Genomic DNA, 22,605 nt, shown 5'->3' on the forward strand with positions numbered 1-22,605 from the left:
TCGCATAGCATGCGGTACAATACTCACACATTCTCGAAAATCCTCTCCAAGAAGGATAACTTTCCCACCAAATACAACATTCAAATTTCTCTTAGTAATCTGTCTATGGCATTTATAGCATGATTGGATGCCATGGTGCATTCATCAATAATGAGAAGTTGGGCCTTTTTAATAGTTTTAGCAACTTCACTGTTTATATCGAGTCTAGAAATTGAAGTTTCATTTAGTGGAATGGGTAATTTATATTGGGAATGAAAGGTGCTTCCACTGAGAAGTAAATTTGCAGCAATTCCTGTAGATGCTGTGGGTAAAACAATACTACCACGAACTCTAATATAATGTATTAAAACTTTATAAAGATATGCCTCCATACTCCGAGGGCCAGTTCCTGCCTTAAACCTCGCCCTCCCGGGAAACAGCTCAGGGAGGGCACAGCCCCTGGCAATGCAACCCAGTACTCAGTGCGTCCACGCTCTGAAAGCCAGTTCCTGCCTCAAACCTCGCCCTTAACGGAAATAGCTTGGGAGGGTGCAGCTGTTGCTAAGAGGACCCAGGACTCAATGCGGCCACACTCTGAGAGTGGGTTCCTGCCTGAAACCTTGCCGCCCTCACAGGAAACAGCTCGGGGAGGGTGCTGCCATTTCCAAGACGGCCCCTGCAGGACGGACTTCCTTCTAGTTGGTCAAGCCTAGGTCGTGACATTACACCCAGGGTTTTTATTATATAGGACACTATTTTATTTAGTAATAAAAATAAAACAAACTCATTCTTTGAAGAGTGGTATTTTAGTTTTTGAATCTTAAATCTTTCTTAGGCAAGCAGAGACACAGAAGTAAAGAAAACCCATACATTTTATTACCATAAGTAGAATAATTAATTTTCTATTCAATAAAAATGACTATTGTTGATGGTTCATGGCATATTGCCAGCATGTATTGAATCTGAGAAATCAAAATCTTAGACACTAAATCAAGCCAAGACCCTGAACTGGCTAAATGACATATTAGGAAGAATATAAGATTAAAGATGAATTGTGCAAGTGAGAAGAGTGTGTCAGTCCTATGGACACCCAGAAGGACGTCCAATCCCCAAAGCAGCAGCCAATGATACATATCTGTGGAGACTGTCACACAGAAAATGAAATAAAATTCAGGGATCCAATCAGAGGCAGAGAATGTGGATACAGAATAATGTACAAGAAAAGGACTAAAATATGGGTGGGTTTTGATGCTTGATGAAACAGAACTCAGAAGAATATCTTTATTTGCATTTGGATTTGCTGTTAATGTTGTATAGTTTTTGATGAGTATACTTATCTTTATAGATACGACTATATACACTCGATTTCATTTTTAAAACCATATTGTATTTAGGTATCTACTAAGAGTTTATAGAAATAATTTTTTGTTCAATTAAGAAAACGTTGAGTTGTGTGACTTTTCCAGGCTAATTACAGAACGAACGTCTAAGTAAAGGTGGGCCAGTGGAGAACAGGGAGGGCTAGCACGTGGCACATGTTGAAGGGCCGGGGCTATACACTGGAGATAGCGTGCAGGTACAGTTCATTATTTAAGAGCACATCACCCCCTGGATTCGCTAAAGGTCAGGCTCAACTTTGTATTCAGACTCTATTTTTATTCTTTTTTAATTTAGAAATAGTCTCCTGAGCACCTCTCTAAACCTCTCCCTGTAAAGCCTATAGGCACTCTATTGAAAATATTCAGATTAATCATTCAGCTTTATTCAGACCCTGGTATTTTCTTAGCATTGTGCCAAGTGATATAAAACATGCATACATATAAGATCTATGGAGATAGAGATAGATATATAGATATACAGGGTGAGGCAAAAGAAGGTTTATAGTTGTTCATATGGAAAATAGCACAATAAATAATAAATAATAATATAAGAATAAACTCTATGCTTTGCATACTCATAACTGTAAACCTAGTTTTGCCCTATCCTGTATATGTCTCTCTATATCTTAATCTCAAAAAGATATACAAGCTGTTTAGGAAATGACAAATACTATTTATTAAACATATGTGATAAATACTTATTATATATTTGTTATAACCTTATAATAAATCTGCAAGGTTGGAAGTAGTAACTTTCATTTTATAGATGAGGAAACTGAGGTGTAAGATCTTTCTTAATCTCAAGTCACATTGCTATTAAGTGAAAAATCTAGGATTTGGATTTAGGTCTCTCTCCCCCTCCCCCCCCCATACACACACACACACACACAGTCTCTCTTTTTTTTTTTTTTTTTTTTTTTTTGTGTGTGTGCACAAAGTTGTTTATGATATTCCTTTATTATCTTCTTTTTTTTTTTAAAAAAATTTTTTATTGCTTAAAGTATTACAAAGGGTATTACATATGTGTCCATTTTATCCCCCCGCCCTAGACAGTCCCCCAGCCTCCCCTATCCCCCAGTGTCTTATGTCCATTGGTTATGCTTATACGCATGCATACAAGTCCTTTAGTTGATCTCTTACCCCCCTACCTCCTGCCCCCCAACCCTCCCCGGCCTTCCCACTGCAGTTTGACAATCTGTTTGAGGCAGCTCTGCCTCTGAATCTATTATTGTTCAAAAGTTTATAATGGTCTCTATTATCCATGAATGAGTGAGATCATGTGGTATTTTTCCTTCATTGACTGGCTTATTTCACTTAGCATAATGCTCTCCAGTTCCATCCATGACGTTGCAAATGGTAAGAGTATTATAGAGCAGCATAGTATTCCATCGTGTAGACGTACCACAGTTTTCTAATCCATTCATCTACTGATGGGCACTTAGGCTGTTTCCAGATCTTAGCTATGGTGAATTGTGCTGCTATGAACATAGGGGTGCATATATCTTTTCTGATTGGTGGTTCTGGTTTCTTGGGATATATTCCTAGAAGTGGGATCACAGGGTCAAATGGGAGTTCCATTTTCAGTTTTTTAAGGAAACTCCATACTGTCTTCCATAGTGGCTGCACCAGTCTGCATTCCCACCAGCAGTGCACAAGTGTTCCTTTTTCTCCACATCCTCTCCAGCACTTGTCGTTTGCTGATTTGTTGATGATAGCCAGTCTGACAGGTGTGAGATGGTACCTCATTGTTGTTTTGATTTGCATCTCTCGGATGATTAGTGACTTTGAGCATGTTTTCATATGTCTCTTGGCTTTCTGAATGTCCTCTTTTGAAAGGTGTCTATTTAGGTCCTTTGCCCATTTTTTGATTGGATTGTTTATCTTCCTTTTGTTAAGTTGTATGAGTTCCCTATAGATTTTGGAGATTAGGCCCTTATCAGATATGACATTGGCAAATATGTTTTCCCACACAGTGGGTTTTCTCGTTGTTTTGTTGATGGTTTCTTTTGCTGTGCAGAAGCTTTTTATTTTGATGTAGTCCCATTTGTTCATTTTCTCTTTAGTTTCAAGTGCCCTAGGAGCTGTATCAGTGAAGAAATTGCTTCGGCATATGTCTGAGATTTTGTTGCCTTTGGATTCTTCTAGAATTTTTATGGTTTCCTGTCGTACATTTAAGTCCTTTATCCATTTTGAGTTTATTTTTGTGTATGGTGTAAGTTGGTGGTCTAGTTTCATTTTCTTGCATATATCTGTCCAATTTTCCCAACACCATTTATTGAAGAGACTATCTTGGCTCCATTGTATGTTCTTGCCTCCTTTGTCAAATATTAATTGAGCATATTGGTTCGGGCCGATTTCTGGGCTCTCTATTCTATTCCATTGATCTATATGCCTATTCTTGTGCCAGTACCAGGCAGTTTTGAGAACAGTGGCTTTGTAATACAACTTGATATCTGGTATTGAGATCCCACCTACTTTGTTCTTTTTCAGGATTGCTGCAGCTATTCGGGGTCTTTTTTTATTCCAGATGAATTTTTGGAGAGTTCGTTCTAGATCTCTGAAGTATGCCGTTGGTATTTTAATGGGAAGTGCATTGAATTTATAGATTGCTTTGGGTAGTATGGACATTTTAATGATGTTGATTCTACCAATCCATGAACACGGTATGTTCTTCCATCTGTTTATGTCTTCCTCTATATCTTTTTTCAACGTCCTGTAGTTTTCTGAGTAGAGGTCTTTTACCTCTTTAGTTAAGTTTATTCCTAGGTAGCTTAGTTTTTTTGGTGCGATGGTAAACGGGATTGTTTTTATAATCTCTCTTTCTGAAAGTTCACTATTGGTGTATAGAAATGCCTCAGATTTCTTGGGGTTAATTTTGTATCCTGCTACATTGCCAAATTCATGTATTAAGTCTAGTAGCTTTTTGATGGAGTCTCTAGGGTTTTGTATGTATAATATCATGTCGTCTGCAAATAAGGACAGTTTTACTTCCTCTTTTCCAATTTGGATGCCTTTTATTTCTTCTTCTTGCCGAATTGCAATGGCTAACACTTCCAGTACTATGTTGAACAGGAGTGGTGAGAGGGGGCATCCCTGTCTTGTTCCTGTTCTAAGGGGAAATGGTGTAAGTTTTTGTCCATTGAGAATGATGTTGGCTGTGGGCCTGTCATATATGGCTTTTATTATGTTGAGGTATGATCCTCCTACTCCCACCTTGCTGAGAGTTTTTATCAAAAATGGGTGTTGAATTTTGTCAAATGCTTTTTCTGCATCAATTGATATGACCATGTGGTTTTTTTCTTTCAATTTGTTTATGTGATGTATCACGTTTATTGATTTGCGGATATTGTACCATCCTTGCATCCCTGGGATAAATCCTACTTGGTCATGATGTATGATCTTTCTGATGTACTGCTGGATCCGATTTGCTAAGATTTTGTTGAGGATTTTGGCATCTATGTTCATGAGGGATATTGGCCTGTAATTCTCTTTCATTGTGTTGTCTTTACCTGGTTTTGGTATTAGGGTGATGCTGGCTTCATAGAATGAGCTTGGAAGTGTTCCTTCCTCTTGAATTTTTTGTAGTAGTCTGAGGAGGATAGGTTTTAGTTCTTCCTTGAATGTTTGGTAAAACTCCCCTGTGAAGCCGTCTGGTCCTGGGCTTTTGTTTGCTGGAAGCTTTTTGATGACTGCTTCAATTTCTTCCATAGTTATTGGCCTGTTGAGATTTTTAGATTCTTCCTGATTGAGTTTTGGAATGTTGTATTTTTCTAGGAATTTGTCCATTTCCTCCAGGTTGTCTAGTTTGCTGGAGTAGAGCTGTCCATAGTATTTTTTAACAATCATTTGTATTTCTGTGGGGTCTGTTGTTATTTCACCTCTTTCATTTCTGATTTTGTTTATTTGGGTCCTCTCTCTTTGCTTCTTGGTGAGTCTGGCTAGAGGTTTGTCAATCTTGTTTATCCTTTCGAAGAACCAGCTCTTGGTTTCATTGATTTTCTGTATTATTTTTTTGGTCTCTATGTTATTTATTTCTGCTCTAATCTTTATTATCTCCTTCCTTCTGCTCACTCTGGGGTTTTCTTGTTGCTCTCTTTCTAATTCTTTGAGTTGTAGAGTTAGCTGATTTACTACCATTTTTTCTTGTTTTTTGAGATAGGCCTGTAGAGCTATAAACTTCCCTCTCAGGACTGCTTTCATTGTGTCCCATAGGTTTTGGATTGTTGTGTTTTCATTGTCATTAGTTTCCAGGATGTTTTGAATTTCTTCTTTGATTTCATTGGTAACCCAATCAATATTTAATAGCATGCTATTCAGCTTCCAGGTGTTTGAGTATTTTGGGTTGTTTTTATTGCAGTTTATTTCTAATATTATGCCATCATGGTCTGCGAAGACGCTTTTTATGATTTCAATCTTCTTGAATTTGGGGATACTTTGCTTGTGACCCAATATATGGTCTATTTTTGAATATGTGTCATGAGCACTTGAGTAGAATGTATATTCCGTGGCACTGGGGTGAAGTGTTCTGAAGATGTCTATTAAGTCCATCTGATCTAGTGAGTCATTTAGTATTGCTGTATCTTTGCTGATTGTTTGTCTAGAGGACTTATCCAGTGATGACAGTGGTGTATTAAAGTCCCCTACTATGATTGTATTGTTGTCGATCTCTCCTTTGATATCTTCCAGAAGATTTTTTATGTATTTGGGTGCTCCTGCATTGGGTGCATATATGTTTATCAGGGTTATATCTTCTTGTTGTATTGATCCTTTTAGTATTATGAAGTGGCCTTCCGTATCTCTTGTTATGGCCTTCACTTTGAGGTCTATTTTGTCCGATATAAGTATTGCTACCCCAGCTTTCTTTTCTTTTCCATTAGCCTGAAAGATATTTTTCCATCCCTTCACTTTCAGTCTGTGTGAGTCCTTTCTAATGAGGTGGGTCTCTTGTAGACAGCAAATGTATGGGTCATGATTTTTTATCCATTCAGCCACTCGATATCTTTTGGTTGGAGCATTTAGCCCGTTTACATTTAAAGTTATTATTGAAAGGTACTTGTTTGTAGCCATTTCTTTTTTTGTGTGTGTGGCTGTTTTCTTTCTGGGAATTTTATTTCTTCTTTTTACACCAGTCCCTTTAGCATTTCTTGCATTGCTGGCTTGGTGGTGATAAACTCCCTTAGCCTTTTTTTGTCTGTGAAGCTTCTTATTTCCCCTTCAATTTTGAATGATAGCCTTGCTGGATAGAGTATTCTTGGATTCAGTCCTTTGCTTTGCATCACTTTGTAAATTTCCGTCCATTCTTTTCTGGCCTGATGTGTTTCTGTTGAGAAATCATTTGATAATCTAATGGGAGATCCCTTGTATGTAACTTTCCGTCTCTCTCTTGCAGCCTGTAAGATTCTCTCTTTGTCCTGAACATTTGCCATGGTAATTATGATGTGTCTTGGTGTGGGTCTTTTCGGGTTCACCTTGCTTGGGACTCTCTGGGCTTGTGTGACTTTTTTCTTCCCCACCTCAGGGAAGTTTTCTGATATTATTTCTTCCAATAGGTTTTCTAATCCTTGTTCCTCTTTCTGTCGTTCTGGCACCCCTATTATTCGTATGTTGTTTCGTTTCATGTTGTCCCAAAGCTCCCTTAGGCTCTCCTCCTGTCTTTTAATTTTTTTCTCCAACTGAAGTACAGTTTGGGTGTGTTTTGCTTCCCTGTCTTCTAATTCACTAATTCGGTCTTCCGCTTCTCCTAGTCTACTGTTGATACTTTCAATGGTGTTCTTTATTGCAGCTATATCGCACTTCATTTCTTCTTGGGTCTTAGTTAAGTTGTCGATTTTTTCATCTGTTTCTTCTTGCTTCTTGGATAAGTTGTCGATTTTTTCCTCCATCCGGTGTATGCACTCTAGGACCCTTATTCTGAATTCTTTTTCTGTCATGTTGTATGCCTCTGTATCACTTAGCTGCTTTTCTGGTGAGTCCTCCTTTTCTTTCCTTTGGGGATTTCTTTGTCTACCCATGTTTGATCTCACTGACGTATATAGATATTGAGTCGTTCAGTGGCTGCTCCCTAGGTGGCAGTGGCTCCTCGGGCTGTGGTTGCTCCTTGGGCGGTTGTGGTAGCAGCTGCTCCTCTGTTGTTAGCGGGTCTTCTGATGGGTGCTGTTCACAGCTGTTGTGGCTCTTCTGGCTGGTGGAGGGAGGCTTCACCCACAGCAGCTGTTCCTCAGACAGAGCGTGTGGAGATCAGGAGGCCGCTGTCGCTTGGATCTGCTGCGTTGATTTAAAGGCACAAAATACAACACAACAAGGCACAACGTACCAGGCACTGAACACAAATGAATTACGGTATTAATAACCCCAAATAAAGATGGCCACCCAAGCTAAGAGAGTTGGGGGGTAAGGAAGAAAGAAGAGAAAAAGATAGAGAGAAAAACAGAAAAAAGAGAAAAAAAAAAAGAAGAAAAAGAAAAAAAAAGAAAAATAGAATGAAGTAGAAGAGGGGAGGAGACTATTCATATGCGGAGAAAACTCCGATAGAACCGCCACTAACCCCAACAAATTCCAGCAACGGATCTCTGGAGTGAATACAAACTACAAACAGCCAATAATATCAAGTGAGGCAAGGGAAAGCAGAAGCACAAAAATAACTGGCCGGGGGTGGGGTGGGGAGGGGGAATGGGAGACAGAAAAAGAAAAAGAAAAAGAAAAAGCAGAACAACCTCACATACAATCCTTAAAGAAAAGAAAAGAAAAAAAAACACAATATACTCAACAATCGAGCAAGCAACAACAGAACAATAGAGAAAAGGAGAGAATAAAAAATTTGGATAGTGAAGAAAGATAAGGGAGAGGTGGATAAGGATTTAGAGCAGGTGATTGGAAAAGGGATATATAAGTAGGGTGAAATTTAGACAGGGCGTATGAAGAATAGGAAAAATCTAAAGCTGGAATAGGGAAAGAGAAACAGGACAGCAAAAGGGGAAAAGTGGGGAAGAGAGTTTTAGCACAGCAGCACAATTGAGGTAGAGGAAAATGATGCTAAAGGAACGATGAAAATAGAATGGAGAACCTTAGTCCCAAAATAAAATAAAGAGAAAATAAAATGACACTTTAAAAAAAAAAATGGTAAAATGGCAGCAGTAATAGTACTGGTTAAAAATAAAAATGTAGTAATTAAAAGGGAAATATCAGGTGATGAAAAAAGAAAATAAATGGTTTCTTAGTTAAAAGGTGAAACAATAATTAAAAAAAATAATTAAAAAAAATGGGCTGTAATGAAGGTGCTTCAGATCTTCTGCTCCTCTTTTTGGCACACCAGGTATTCAGGAGAATGTTGAAATTTCCTCTGATACACTGTTCCTCTGTGTTGTAAGCCACAGTCCTGATTTTAAGGCAGGCTACATTGGTTTCCCAGACAGCCCTTATCTGTATTTACAGAAGAGTCAGTTCGTGGCTCTGCCTCTGGGTGGCAGTGCGTCGGGATTGACCTCCGAGGGTATAGGACCTCTCTGACCAGGTGTTCTCTATTGTACCGGAAGCTGGTTTGGGAATGTCCTCCGCCCAGAGCTGGTTTTCCAGTAGTCACTCCCCGCTCTGTTTCCCAGGCTCCCCCAAAACAGCCTTCCCTTACAAGCTCTGTGACTGACCCCAACTGGGTAGTCCCTTGCACTGGGTTCAACAATCAAACGCACAGATTTAAGAGCCTGGGAAGTTGTGCGTACTCGCAACGCTTCACCTTCCAAATCTGCGCGAAGTCTCTGCGCGCGCTCTGGCTCCTGGCACCGAGTAGCCGGCAAACTGGCGTAATCTGAGGCTGCCCGTTTGTGTCCCGTCCAACTGTGGGCTTATTTATAGCGTTCCCTTCTGCCAGCAGCCCTGGGGGTGCCCTTCCACACTCGTGGGTCACGCTGGCTCCAACGGCCGCGGTCTTTGTGGGGCGCAGAGCCCCCACCCCCCTGCGCGCGTTCCACTCTCCAACCTAAACTGCAAACCGCACCTTTGGGGAAAGTCTAACCTTTCTGTGGGGAGAAGCCGAGTTCCTCTGAGTTCACGTAGTCGCGCTGCTTGAGAGCCGTTGTTGCCGGGTTAGTAGCTGGTCTCTGGATGCCGGCGACAGTCACCCAAGATGGCACGGTCTCCGCGGCTGTGCCGGCGCACCTGGAGAGGTTTCAGCCTCAGCCTCTAACCGTTCCCTTTATCTAGGATTTCTCTGTCTTTCCTGGCTGCAGACTGTCTCAGCTGAATCTCCTCTGCTTATTCGGGCTGTATGCTACCCGTTTCAGCTGCCCGCCCTTATCTGCTCCGGGACAAGGCACCGACACGTCTGTCTAAACCTCCGCCATTTTCTCTCCCCAGTCTCTCTTTTTTGACGGAGTTCCTTTCCATTGTACTACCATGTGCCTCGGAATAAATTAGGTCATGCCATGGTAATAAACATTCCCAAAATCTAAGTAACCGAATTCAAGTTAATTTCTTGTTCACACAAAATGCTCTTTGGGTTTGGGCAGCTCTCCAGGTAACTGTCATCAGTGTGGAGGCTCAGCACCACGGGCGGCTTTGCTCTTGGAGCACTGCCATCTCTACATGCACTTCCACAGCAAGTGAAAAGGAAGCATGAAAAAGTGCACATCAGCTCTTAAATGCTTCAGGTGAGAAGTGATGCACTTAATTTGTGCTCACATTTGTTGGCCAAAATCACATGACCACACCTAAGTTCTGAAAGAAGAGAACCACACATCTTTGTAAGAATTAGTAATTTCTACTACAACAGTAAATATTTCAACCCAGTAAATTTCTACTAATTCTTTACTTAGAAAAAAACATTTTGCAAAGAACAAAGATAAGAGGATTTGGTTCCTGATATGAAGCAATTGATAGTGTTGATGTAAGAATGTCTAAACCTGTAGGTAATTTTTATGAGTTTACTTGAGCCAAACTGACAACATGCTAAGAAGAATGATTTCAAATGCTTTGGAGAAATAAAGCTTGCAGGCTTTTTGTTTTGTTTTGTTTTTTACATGGTTGAGATTTAGGGAACAAAAACAAGATTACAAGAAATTGGGAGAAAGCAAGGGTGAAATTAGACTACAGAATAGTTAAGATGATGTGCTCTTTCGAGGGTGGTTATGCTTCTGAAAAAGATTACTCAGTCATTTCAAAGGTGTGTTAACCTAGATGCACAGGAGCAGTGGGTAGGTCTTTCTTATAGCAAAGATAAACCATGTACTAAAGAAGTTATATATGCCTGGGGCATGACTACCCACCATGACCTACACAGTAAAGAATTTATGGTCAGACCACCCTGTGAGGTTACTTTCAGTTACTGGACTTGTCAGATTTATTATAGAGCCATTTGTTTCATCTATAACAGTTATAAAGAAAGAAAATCCTATAAAAAGAGACTAGCATATTAACACAGAAGGGCAAAGAATATTTGAACTCAGAGAAGAAAAAGGCAACTTGGATCTGGAGGACTATGGGAGGTTTAAGGCAATTATATTGGTCTGTGGAGGGCAGAAACAATTTAATAAGGAAATGCAATAAAGAAAGTTCTGCTTGAAGAAAGAAAAAGTGTGAAGGTATAAGACATTTTGCCCATGGCACTTACTACTGGCAGGTAAGTTAAGACATCTCCACTCTCCAGAGCCAAATGGAACTTCCCAGTGGTGATGGGAGGGATAGCTCTTCTGGTGGCAGATAAGCGGCAAGACTGTAAGAAGTTCCTGCCTTTTGACTCTCTACTTTGCATGGTTTTGCTTTCACACTGCTTCCATATTTTTATCATAGTCACCACAAAATGCATTTTAATTTTTTAAATTGTTATTTAAAAGGTGCCACTTTAGGAAAATTTTCATATCAGAGGACTCTCCAGGCTCCGTGTTGGTAAATACATGCCTGCTCATCCTCCAGCATACTAATTTGCTTCTGGGTTTCAGTGCTGCCAAGGGGGAGTCAAACTGACCCCTTATTAACTAACCTAGGAAGCTAAGGAGTCTCATGTAGGTAAAACAATTGGCCATATAATCTACATTGAGATTCACAAACCAAGTCAATGGGATAGAATAGCTTTTGTCCCAAGCCAGAAAAGTCAGTGAAGACTCTAGTAGGAAATTTACTACAAGGAAATAGAAATTTTAAACCAAAAGTCTAGACTCATTGCCAAGACACTGGTGAAGCACTTTCCAGGTAAATGCATAACTGCTACCAATTTCTCCCAGTTCTGGCCTAGAGCTTGGGAGGAATGGCCAATTGTGTGCTTAAGAATTTGAATTTTACTCTGGAAAGATTGAAATATTTTCAAACATTTTGAACCAAGGTTTAATATGAAATGACTGGTATATTTCAAAGGTTCCCTCAAGTTGCCATATTGAAATGCAACAATAGGAGGACTAAGGAATTGCAATAATCCAGGTGGGAAATAATAGCATCTTGAGTCAGGGTGTTAAGTATAGATATAGAGAGCTGGTCATATTTTGGATATATTTTGAAAGTGGAGCTATCAGAATTTGCTAGTAGATTATATGTGGGGGAAAAGAAAGAGCCAACGATGAGACCAGCAATGAAAAGGATAGAGTTGAAACTAACTGAGATGGGGAAGACTATGAGAGTTGCAAGGTTTGGAGGTGAAATTAGGAGTTCTTTATTGAAACATCCCAGTGGAAATATCAAATTGATAACTAGATGTGTGAATCTGAAGTTCAGGGAGGAGGTCCAAGCTGGAAATGTAAATTTAGGAGTCATCAGAATATTTCTGGTATTTAAAAACACAAGCGCGGACTTTGTCACCAAATAGTGCATATAGCTGGAGAAAAAATCGGAAGACTGGGCCCTGGGGCACTCCAGTGTTTGGAGGTCTACTCAGCTCCTAAAAGTCATCCCAGAACTAGGCTTTACAATGGTAGATTGGGTTTTCTGCCACATAGTAAAATGTTTAATCTTAGTCACACAACTATGTTTGTGTCCTTATACAACTCTAGATTAAATGCTTGATATAAGTCATATTCCCAGACAAGAAAAGTAGGTAATATTTTTAGCTCTACCTGAATTAAGTGAGCCTGACCAGTCTTCTAAAACCTCAGACCATTTCATGTAAGCATTCATGACTTCCAGCCCACTTGCCTATTCATGATGTTAGCCCCACTCATCATTTTGCACTGTTCTTCCATTTATTTCTTGAAAAAGAAATACTTTATTTGTGAGCCTGGCTATATAATTATTTTTAAATATATTTTATCTATGTGTGTGCTTGAATCAGAAGAGGTAAGTCATAGAGTGAGCTTACTCTTCACCTTGACCTCTCGCCGTTTGCCCTACCCTTTCATGAGCATTCACTACAGTTGGCTTTTTCGTTCTTGAATACTTCTATGACATTGGCTTTTATTGCATTCACTATCCTAATATTCTCCTGCCTCTATGGCTATTTCTTTGATCCTTTGCAAATTCATCTTCCCCTCATAAAACTCTAAATGTGGGAATTTCTTGAGTCTTAGTCCCAAGTCTTCATCTTTATCATGCATACTCTCTCCCTAGTCAATTGCATCTGTATTTCCAGTTTAAAATACTCTTTATATGCTAATGAATTCCATATCTTTATATTCCTGAAAAACCTCTCTTCTAAATTTAGATATATATTTAACTGCATATACACTTAGTTCTTAGAAGCATTCCAAACTTAAATGGTTCAAAATGAAATTTTTTGTCTTTTCCTCTAATACATTTCTAATTTCAACATTCAAAATACCAGTAACAAGCATTGTGTCTTAGACATATTCTTCTCCTTTATTCCTACGGTCAAACCACTGCCAAATCTTGTCAATGAAACCTCCAAAATATATTTCAAACCTACCCTTTTGTCAAATAACTAGATAAGGCAAAGAATCCTAAAGTTCTGAGAAACAACATGAAGCTGATGGAACTCCATTGACATTGCACAGTAAAGGAGTATCATCTGATCTTGGATGGAACACAATAGAGATATTATACTTCAATCCTTTTTGGGGGGGATTAGAACTATAAACATTTAAGATTAAAATGGATTTTAGTGACATCTTGCCCTATTTACTATCTTTGTAATAAAAAAACCCTAAAATCCAGAAGGTAAATGTCTTATTCAAGTTCCTACAATTAATAATGAAAGATTTAGGGCTAGTACCTACATCTCCTAACTCAGTATAGTGCTATTTCACAGAGCCATCTTGGAAGGAAGTCATATCTAGGTTTTGATAAGTATGAGTCTAATGCAATACAAACATTTTTCATTATTTTTTATTTTCTAAAAAGTAAGACAAAACTGATTTTGTAGAAATTTTAAGCACTGTAGTAGTAGTGTGAATTAAGTTTTGTCATAGCATCAACATGGTTTTATTCAAAATACTGATCTTAGAACAAACAAGCAAATTAACAAATACCCTGGCTTGAAAAGAGCTTAGAGCTCAGGCTGTAAATCATGCAATTACTTGTGGTTGATGGTCTTTGTGCAAGGTCTAAGATTTTGGAAGAAAACTTCTGGGAAAGCAATGGCCTTCTGCCATCTGCACCTTAGCCTTCCCTGGACTCTGCTACTGCTTTCAGGATGATTCTGTTATAAGCTTCAAAAACTTGAGACTATGGTCCTTTATTTGATGAGAAAGATAATCCTGTTAATGTTTTTGCAACTAAGTTCTACAAACATAATCCACTAACAATTAAAGAGAGGTGGGGATAGACTGGATGGGTTGATGGGGGGAAAAATGGGGACATATGTAATACTTTCAACAATAAAGATTTAAAACAAAACAATAAACAAAAAATATAATTAAATATGATAAAATTTTGCCTTTCAGTCTCTGAAGAACCTGATAATAAAATGAACAAAATGTAATTGAACTAATTCGAGAAAAGATTAAGGCAGTTGATGACAAAATTTCTTTTCTTATAGAAGAGAGTTGTATTTATGAGTGAAAGCTCAAATTCTCTCCTTACCTGAGGTAAACCCTGAAAGGTCTGGAGTGGGCCAAGGTCACGTACCTATGACATGAAGCCATAATGTATCAAAAAAGATTTTATTCCTGACACCTGGGTGCAGGTGGGCTGAGACCAAGAAAGGCATCAGCAAAGAGAGCAGGGAGAGATAGGTTTTTATTAAACCTTGCTGGCTGCAATCCACTCTGCTGACATAAGGGTCTGGTCTGTCCTCGGTTCCTCCCATGCCAGGTATCGTCTGGTTATCTGAGCTATGCTGTGCTCAAGGCTGCAAGCTTTCTGCAAGATATCTGTTAAGCACAATAAGTTTTTCTCTGCCCTGTTTTATTCTCTTTAACCCTTTCAAACCCTATTATTACCTTAGTACCCTTGCAATTAAATTGCCATTGATAGGTAGCTACTGGAGTGAGATCTTTTATTATTTTTAAATACCAAGCATGAAATTATTGAATGGGACTAAAAAATCTTTTGCTACAAAACAGCAAAATCAAATCTCTTTCATTCAAAATAAAATTATCTGAGAATATCTGCTTAATTAACACCTAACTTCTGTACTTTGGCAAAAGGAAAATCATTGAGACAAACACTGCTTATATTGCCAAATATGTGATTTTGGCAACATGTTTTTCAATCATATGGTGTGTATAGTTTGGGTCAAGCACATAGATTTTAGGTTCATGAAGAACTGTTTTAAATCTTGCCTCAGTCACTTCCACACAACATTGAGCAAATTACTTAAAATATAGATGCAAATGCCCAGTGTTCCTACCATGCTAAACTACTTAGCATTACCTAAGGTCATTACCACATTTCAACATCATTGTACCTGATGCCTCCTTTCTTACTCTCATAAAGGCCTTCATCTCCGCTACCCCTTCATTGTCCAGTTAACTACTCACATGCTAAGATTCAGTTCCGTGTTACCTCTTTTAGGAGTTGTCTCTGACCCATTAGAATTTAGGTTTGTACCCAGCATATCTGCCTTGAGTGTTATTAAACTCTCTTTCAATTATGTTTTATTGTCTTGTCTGTCAATTCCTTCAAAGCAGGAATCTTGACACTTATTTTTGCGTTTTTACCATTTAGTATGAGGCTGGCCCACAGTAGGTCTGCAATGTATTTTGGTAAATTGAAAAAAAGGAAAATTGGAAATGCAGAGGAGCTAGAGAAATTAATGGAAACTAAAGTTACAAAAGCTCTTGATCTCTAATTAGTGTGATAAAAGCCTATGTGTCCACAATCACCTACACTCAACAAGTATTAGAAAAATAAGGCAAAGACTAAATGACAGCTGCAGCTACTCTTTGCTGTTCAAAGTCCAGCTCCTTGCCTGGCAAAGCCTGCAGGAGCTATACAACCCCCCCTTTGGGATAAACTTCCAGGCCCAGCTTCTGGCCAGCTTTCTTCCAGCTATGTCTTGAAGTGACAAGAAAAAAGTAACAGGTTGCCAAAAATCAGACACTTCAAGTCTATTCTTCTGTTAACGTAAGAAAACATTCAAACCTATAAAGAATTTTTGTGAGTTTATTTGAGACAAAATGTAGACCATTGCTGGGAAACAGAATTTCAATGTATTGGGATAATGCTTCAGGGAATGGCACTTTTTCATCTTGTTTTATACATTACAATCAAAGGAGGAGATGTAAGTGGGTTACATGAAATCCATTGGTGATAGATTAGGGACGTGGGAGAAAGCAAAGTGGGAAAACTTCTGGGACTGGATAAAAATTAAAATGATTTATTTTACATAGTTGGGTACAGAATAGTTAACAGTCAGCAATTAACAAGAGAACAATTAACAATGAAGGAATTTTAGGTCTCTGTCCTGGTGCCCTGGCACATTGGTTGTGCCCTGAGGGGTCCTGAAAAAGGGAAGTTACAAGTTACCCTGACATTCCACCATATGTTATCTTAGATGCAAAAAGACAATAGGCTCAGTAAAGATTGAAGTTGATCTTTGTCAAGGAAGATACTGGCCTAGGACATGACTAGCCACTATGAACTGCCTTTTAATTAAAGGCTTTCATTTCAGACCAGCCTTTGTGGTTACTGTAGGTCTCTTGAGTTTGCGAAGCTGCCACGCAGGCCTGCCCTGAGTTAGGTTACCATGTGGCCTCTTCTTTATTCACATTTCCTCCTCCTTTTCATCATAAGCCACTGGAAAATGTCTTCTCTGTGTGGGTAGAAGAACTGAATAGTCAAGTGTCTAATCCTCGAGCCTGATCATTATATAAAGAAACAGCAAATTTATTAGGCAAGTTTAATTGGGCAAATAAAGAGTCTCTGAAGAGAAAGCAAGTATTAGCTACCAAATTCTGGCTATTCTTAGACAATAAAAAATGTTTATAGCTACTCCTCAGCTGCTGAACCCATCACAGCCATGTGAAACAGTCTATGCTAATAAAGAGACACTTCGCTGGAACTGCTATATCTATGTGATTTTTTTAAATGTCTAAGGTAAAGTTACATACCAGTTTTCCTACACTTGAGCCCTTGAGAAATCTTTTTTTTTTTTTAAGTTAAATAAGATATGGGGCCTTGGCCTGGTAATTCAGTTGGTTAGAGCATTGTCCTGATACAACAAGGTTGCAAGTTCGATCTCCTGTCAGGGTACATACAAGAAGCAACCAATGAATGCATAAATAAGTGAAACAACAAATCATTCAATGTTTCTCTCTCCTCTCTCTTTCTCTCCCTTCCTCTCTCTCTCTTTAAAATCATTTTTTTAAAGTTAAGTAAGATAAAGTAGGTTGAAGAAAATGACTGTTTCAAAATGTAAATGCATGACATTTAGCATCTGCATTTTTTAATGAATGAGAATTATGCTTCACAATATTCTGTTCATGCTGTTGTGCAGATTAGAACAGACCTGGGAACTGAGAGAAATAAGGCAGAGCCTAAAGAAATGGATCAGAACCAATGAAAACGTTATGACAGAAATCGGCTAGCAGGAAGCTACAAACCAAGTGCACTCAGAGGTTCAGAAAAGGGCTGTTTATTTGCACCAGTGCTGGCTCAGTGGAGTCATCTGGCAAGGCTGAGCCCCAAACGCAGCAGGGCTTTGCCTTATATACATTTCTAGGTTCTCTGTCTCCCATTTATGGCATTCATACACATTTTAGACATTCTTTCTAAGTTACATGCTAAGCTTTGGGGTATCTGTTGCAGCAGAGCTTGGACCCTCCATGCTGGCCAAGCCCCTCTAGAGGCTCAGAGCAGCAGCTCACCTCCTCTATTTCTATGCGTGCACACCACCCACCCTCCCATTGTTGCTCCATGCTCTCGGCTGTTTCTTCCACCGCATCACACCCGAAGACACTTGGAGCCTTCTGCCAGGGCTCTGCCATGTGGTGCAGGCCTCGATGGGGCCCAGCACCCTGGCCTGGGAGTATGCGGCCCAGGGCGGCTGGGAGCTGAGCAGGACCCCCGTGCCAACCCTCTGGGGCCCTGGCCTCCAGAGCCACCACTGCCTCCTGCCCCCAACAGACATGACATTCAAGCCATATTCCAACTGGAGTTCCTGCAGTGTCTTAGATGATGAGGGCTGCAACCTGAGACAGCAGAAGCTTGACCAGCAGTGGACCCTGCTGGAGCAGAAGCAGAAGAAGCAGGAGAGATTACAGAAGCTGAGGCTTGCTTATGGTGGCGCAAGGAGGAAGGGTGCTTGCCATCTCAAAAACAAACTGCCAGGTTTTGGCTATGAAGCCCACTACTCCCAGACTTGTCCTTATTAGAAATAAGGAGGTTCAGGTAAATATTTTTGCAATACAATGTATTTTTTAAACTTGACTATAAGACATTTATTAACATTAATTCTAATTTTAGAATAAAATCAAAGTTCTAAAATATCAATATTAGGGTAAACTAAAGTCAAACAACACATGATATCAGAACCATAAAATACCCCTGACCTTCAGATTTGGGAACTGACTTTTAGAAGTATGAACCTTTATGTCTTATTTTATTCTTAAAGTTATCAATTAGGAAATGGAATCATATATTTTGATAGATTACACTTCCCTCCCTCTCTAGTTCCCATTTCCTAATTAATAAAACCATTATATTCTTGTCCTATGGCTTTATTTAAAAGTATGATCAAGAGAGGTTTTGTGGTAGGCAGTTACACAGACATGAGTAGGGCAAGGACAATGGGTCAGGTACAAAAGGTCATCAAGGTGGAAAACCCCAGGTGCCTAGCAATGGACAATCAATTGTAGGGTGGGACCTCACCCACAAGGTGACTTTTCCTCCCCTAGCATATAGCTGATCCTGAGGTATGGGCCCCCTGACCTTTCCTCACTAGGGATAACATCTAGGCCTGAAGTTTCATTTCAGTTCCAGGCCCAGGAAAGCAGCAAAACCAGACAAGCTGACCTTAGGAACAGCTGCATTGAATAATGACCCCCATCCTGGTGCCTACCAATCAATCAGTGAGACCTAGACCCTGAATGGAAACACCTGGAAAGCTACTGAATATTCTATTGATATCTCCCCTGGGTCCTCCCCTAAGATCTTCACCCTTAAAACCCTTAGGACAGAGGACCCAGTGCGCTCTCCCTCCTAGGAGCACACCAGTGCCTTTCTCTTTCCCCTTCCCACTCCCATTCCCTGCCCCAGGCATGTTACCATTAGCTTCCTCACTCCAAGCTCCAAGGGCCCTTCCTTTACCTCTATAACTTGTTCCTAAGCCCATTTCTTCTAAGAATTACTTTTTCTATCTCTGTGATTTTATAAATAATTTTATAAACAAATCCGTGCACAGGTAGGTGCCGGAAGCCAATTCCAGCATGTCAGCAGGGCTGAATCATCTGGAGAGGGCAGAGGGCATTTCCCCAATCCTGAAAAGGATGCATAAAATGATTGCTTGCTGCCAGACAGCTGAGGGATCTCAATCTACACGTTATTGCCTCCTACTGGCCAAACACCTGAATACCCATAGGCAGTTTCACCAATCTGACAATGGACTCTGTAGACTAAACCCTGGCCTTTGAAGTGTATATCTACCTCACCTTAGGACAATAAATAGCAAGGGGTCCTGAGACAAGGAGAACATAGTTCCTTTAGCTAAGTCTTCTCTGACTCCCCATAATGCCTTTCAAAATTATGTTTCGTCTCTGGACTCTTATTTAATTTATGCACAGCACCTACTCCAGATTCCTAAACCCTTCTAGATGCCGGATCAAGACCACCGGTGTTAGATGGGGTCCTTCAGGGTGGCCTGTGGAGATTGGGCCGCAGCTCGCGCCCCCAGCCTCACAGCCCTGCAGCCCCGCCTGGCACCCCGCCTTGGCCTGAAGCCACCCACTCACCTGCTCCCCCATCCTGCCATGGTCCCACTCCTGTCAGGGTCCATTGAAGCTGGCAGCACCTCCACTGCCACCCACTGCAGCGCTGCATTGCTGGTGCCCATCATGTTCCATGCCCCCCCCTGGTGGTCAGTGCACATCATAGTGACCACTGGAACTCCAGGTCTCCTGGTTGAAATCCCCGTCAAACAACCACCCAAGGGGACAATTTGCATCTTAGCCTTTTATTATATCGGATGTTCTCTTATAGTATGGGTCTTGGCTCTGAATTCCATCCTAGCTACAACCCAAGTACTGAGGTTGCTAAACCCAGGTTTTGTCTGACCCCATCTATCAGACATCTGGTGCCACCCCTGGTGCCTACAATAGTTTCTCTGGGTCACACATCCAGGAAAAAGGTATTTAGTGCTAGCAGATTCTTAAACGTGTTAAATACAGAGACTATAGCAGCCAAGTGACCCTTTGATCAAATTAGGCTTCAACCTGAGAGTGTGGGAAGGTTCAAAGAGATTTTTCTCCAGAAATTTCAAAAGTCTTGGTCATCTGTTGTCTTTCTACCCTACTTGCTCAAATTTTTGGAGCAAGTTGAAGAAACTGGGTATTTAGTCTGCAGAAGAGCTGTCTCTGTGGGGACGTGATGCTGTCATCAACTACTTGTAGGACAGTTTAGTGGAGGAGAGAGTAGACCCTTATGTGTGGACTTGAGAGAAAAAAACAAGGATGATACAGCAATTATAGAGTTCTTCCTATGATAAGGGCTTTCCTACCAGCCTGAGATATAAGTTTTCCTTGGAAACAGTGATCCTATAGTTACTGGAGGTAATTATGTATGGGCTGAGCAGTCATTTATTAGATATTTACAAAAGAAGATTCAGTTTCTATGATAGTGGGGTGGGTCAATCTATTGATGATCCTGGGGATTTTTTTTCTAACCATGATAATTCATTGAAGAGTGAAATGCTATGCAGAGAACTTCTGCTGCTGACCATGACAGAGTAACTAGTAGTGGATTAGACCTTCTGATATAACCAGTTATAAGATGGACAAAATATGTGGAACAACGGTTTTCAGACTTTGAACAAAAAAAAACAACAACAACAATAAAAAAAAAACCTGTGATCTCAAAAGATCACAAATGAGGTGAGCCCTGTGATTGGTTTCCCCATGTGTCTTCTGGGAGGTACTTTGTTAGGCTTTGGTGCATGAAAAGTAAATTAATTGCAGAACACAGGGCCCTGATTCTGGGCTGAACACACAGGGCAGGAAAAATGAGCAGGAACCCTGTAATTTAAAATGTATGGATGCTTGTAGTGCCAAATTTTTCGAACAAACCAACAAAAAGTTATCAGGGCACATATTAACCCCTAGACCCGTGGTCGGCAAACTACAGCTCACGAGTCACATGCGGCTCTTTGGTCCCTTGAGTGTGGCTCTTCCTAAGTCTTATGAGTACCCTAATTAAGTTAATAACAATGTACCTACCTATATAGTTTAAGTTTAAAAAATTTGGCTCTCAAAAAAAATTTCAGTCGTTGTACTGTTGATATTTGGCTCTGTTGACTAATGAGTTTGCAGACCACTGCCCTAGACGAGGGAACTGCCCTGGCAACCCAACTGGGTCCCTTCCCTGCATCAGGGAGCTTTTCTGTAATAAAACTGCTTTCACTCATCTCTTTTGTGAACTCATTCTTTGATTTTGAGAGACAACAAATTCAGACCTGAACAGAAATTTTGGATATCAACAACTTGGAGAGTATGAACACAAAAGGGATGCTGTAATAAGTCATAAATTCCTCACTGGGCAGGTCATGGTGGGTAGTCACACCCAAGGCACATATTTCTTTAGTGAAAAGTTTAAGCAAACCCTGTCTATTGTTCTTGTGCATCTAGGTGAACACACCTTTGAAATGCCAGAAGTAATACCTTTTGAAGGTGTGATCAACCTCAAATGAGCACATAATCTTAATGAACCTGTAATCCAGTCCCCACCTTGCTTTCTCCCACCCTCATGTAATATTCCTTTCATTTCCTCCTAATTTCAAATGCATAAAAGAAACTGCAAAGCTGTTATTTTTCAGAGAATTTGAGAGCTAGCTCCCCAGCATATGTCATCAGTTTGGCTCAAATAATCTCTTGTAAAAGTTCTCTAAAGATTTCCTTATGTCTGCAGGAGGATTAGACAACTAGAACTATTACCAGTGGGGAGAGGTCCTCATCCCCACATGTTGCTTGTGGGAATGGATTTCTTCCCATATCCTGAGAAAAATAATTTTCTGAGACTCACCCTGGAGGGGAAGATATTGTAGAAAGCTTTATTTTTGTGGAATCAAATCCCTGGGTTTAAGGTATTATTTCCCTTTGTCCTGCCAAGGAAGAAGAGTAGCAAGGAAAAAGAGCTAAAATCAAAGCCAGTGTCCAGAATTTCCGTTCCATGTCAGGACAGTCCAATTCAGCATTAGCTAGCTTACTTTGTTTCCCAGCTACAGTCCATCAGTCCATTCCATTTGGGGTCTGCTTGGCCCTGGGCCATATGGAAAAATGTAAGAGAGCCAAGAGCCACATGAGTGTTGTTAATGTAAGAAACATTCAAACCTGTAAAGAATTTTTTTAGTTTATTTGAGCCAAAGTGTTGATAATTGTCAGGAAGGAGAATCTCCGTGTATTGAGATAATGCTCCTAAGAATGGTGATTTTTTTCACCTATTTTTATAAATTGCCATCAAAGGAGGAGTTGTAAATGGGTTACATGAAATACATTGGTGATAGATTAGGGAAGTGAGAGAAAGCAAAGTGGGAAGCCTCTGGGACTGGATAAAAAGTGAAACGATAGACATACTTCTTTTATATAGCTGGGCATAGGATAGTTAACAGTCAACAAGTAACAAGATAACAATAACAATGAGGGAATTTGTGGTCTCTACCTTGGAGCCCTGGAGCATAGGTTGTTCCCTGAGGGGTCTAGAAAAAAATGAAGTTATCTTGACACTA

General features: G+C 40.0%; 1 protein-coding gene across 1 annotated transcript; it reads left to right on the forward strand.

Annotated features, from left to right (window-relative positions):
* Nucleotides 1-1,061: 1,061 nt before the first annotated feature.
* Nucleotides 1,062-1,235, forward strand: LOC308515103 (DNA-directed RNA polymerases I, II, and III subunit RPABC4-like; the record flags this gene model as incomplete). Its single annotated transcript, XM_081085599.1, has 1 exon — nucleotides 1,062-1,235. The coding sequence occupies one exon, from the start codon at nucleotides 1,062-1,064 to the stop codon at nucleotides 1,233-1,235; it is 174 nt and encodes a 57-aa protein (XP_080941725.1).
* Between the last annotated feature and the right edge of the window lie 21,370 nt (nucleotides 1,236-22,605).

The sequence above is a fragment of the Myotis nattereri genome (assembly GCF_964212035.1).
Source record: "Myotis nattereri genome assembly, chromosome: 3".
Lineage (NCBI taxonomy): Eukaryota > Metazoa > Chordata > Mammalia > Chiroptera > Vespertilionidae > Myotis > Myotis nattereri.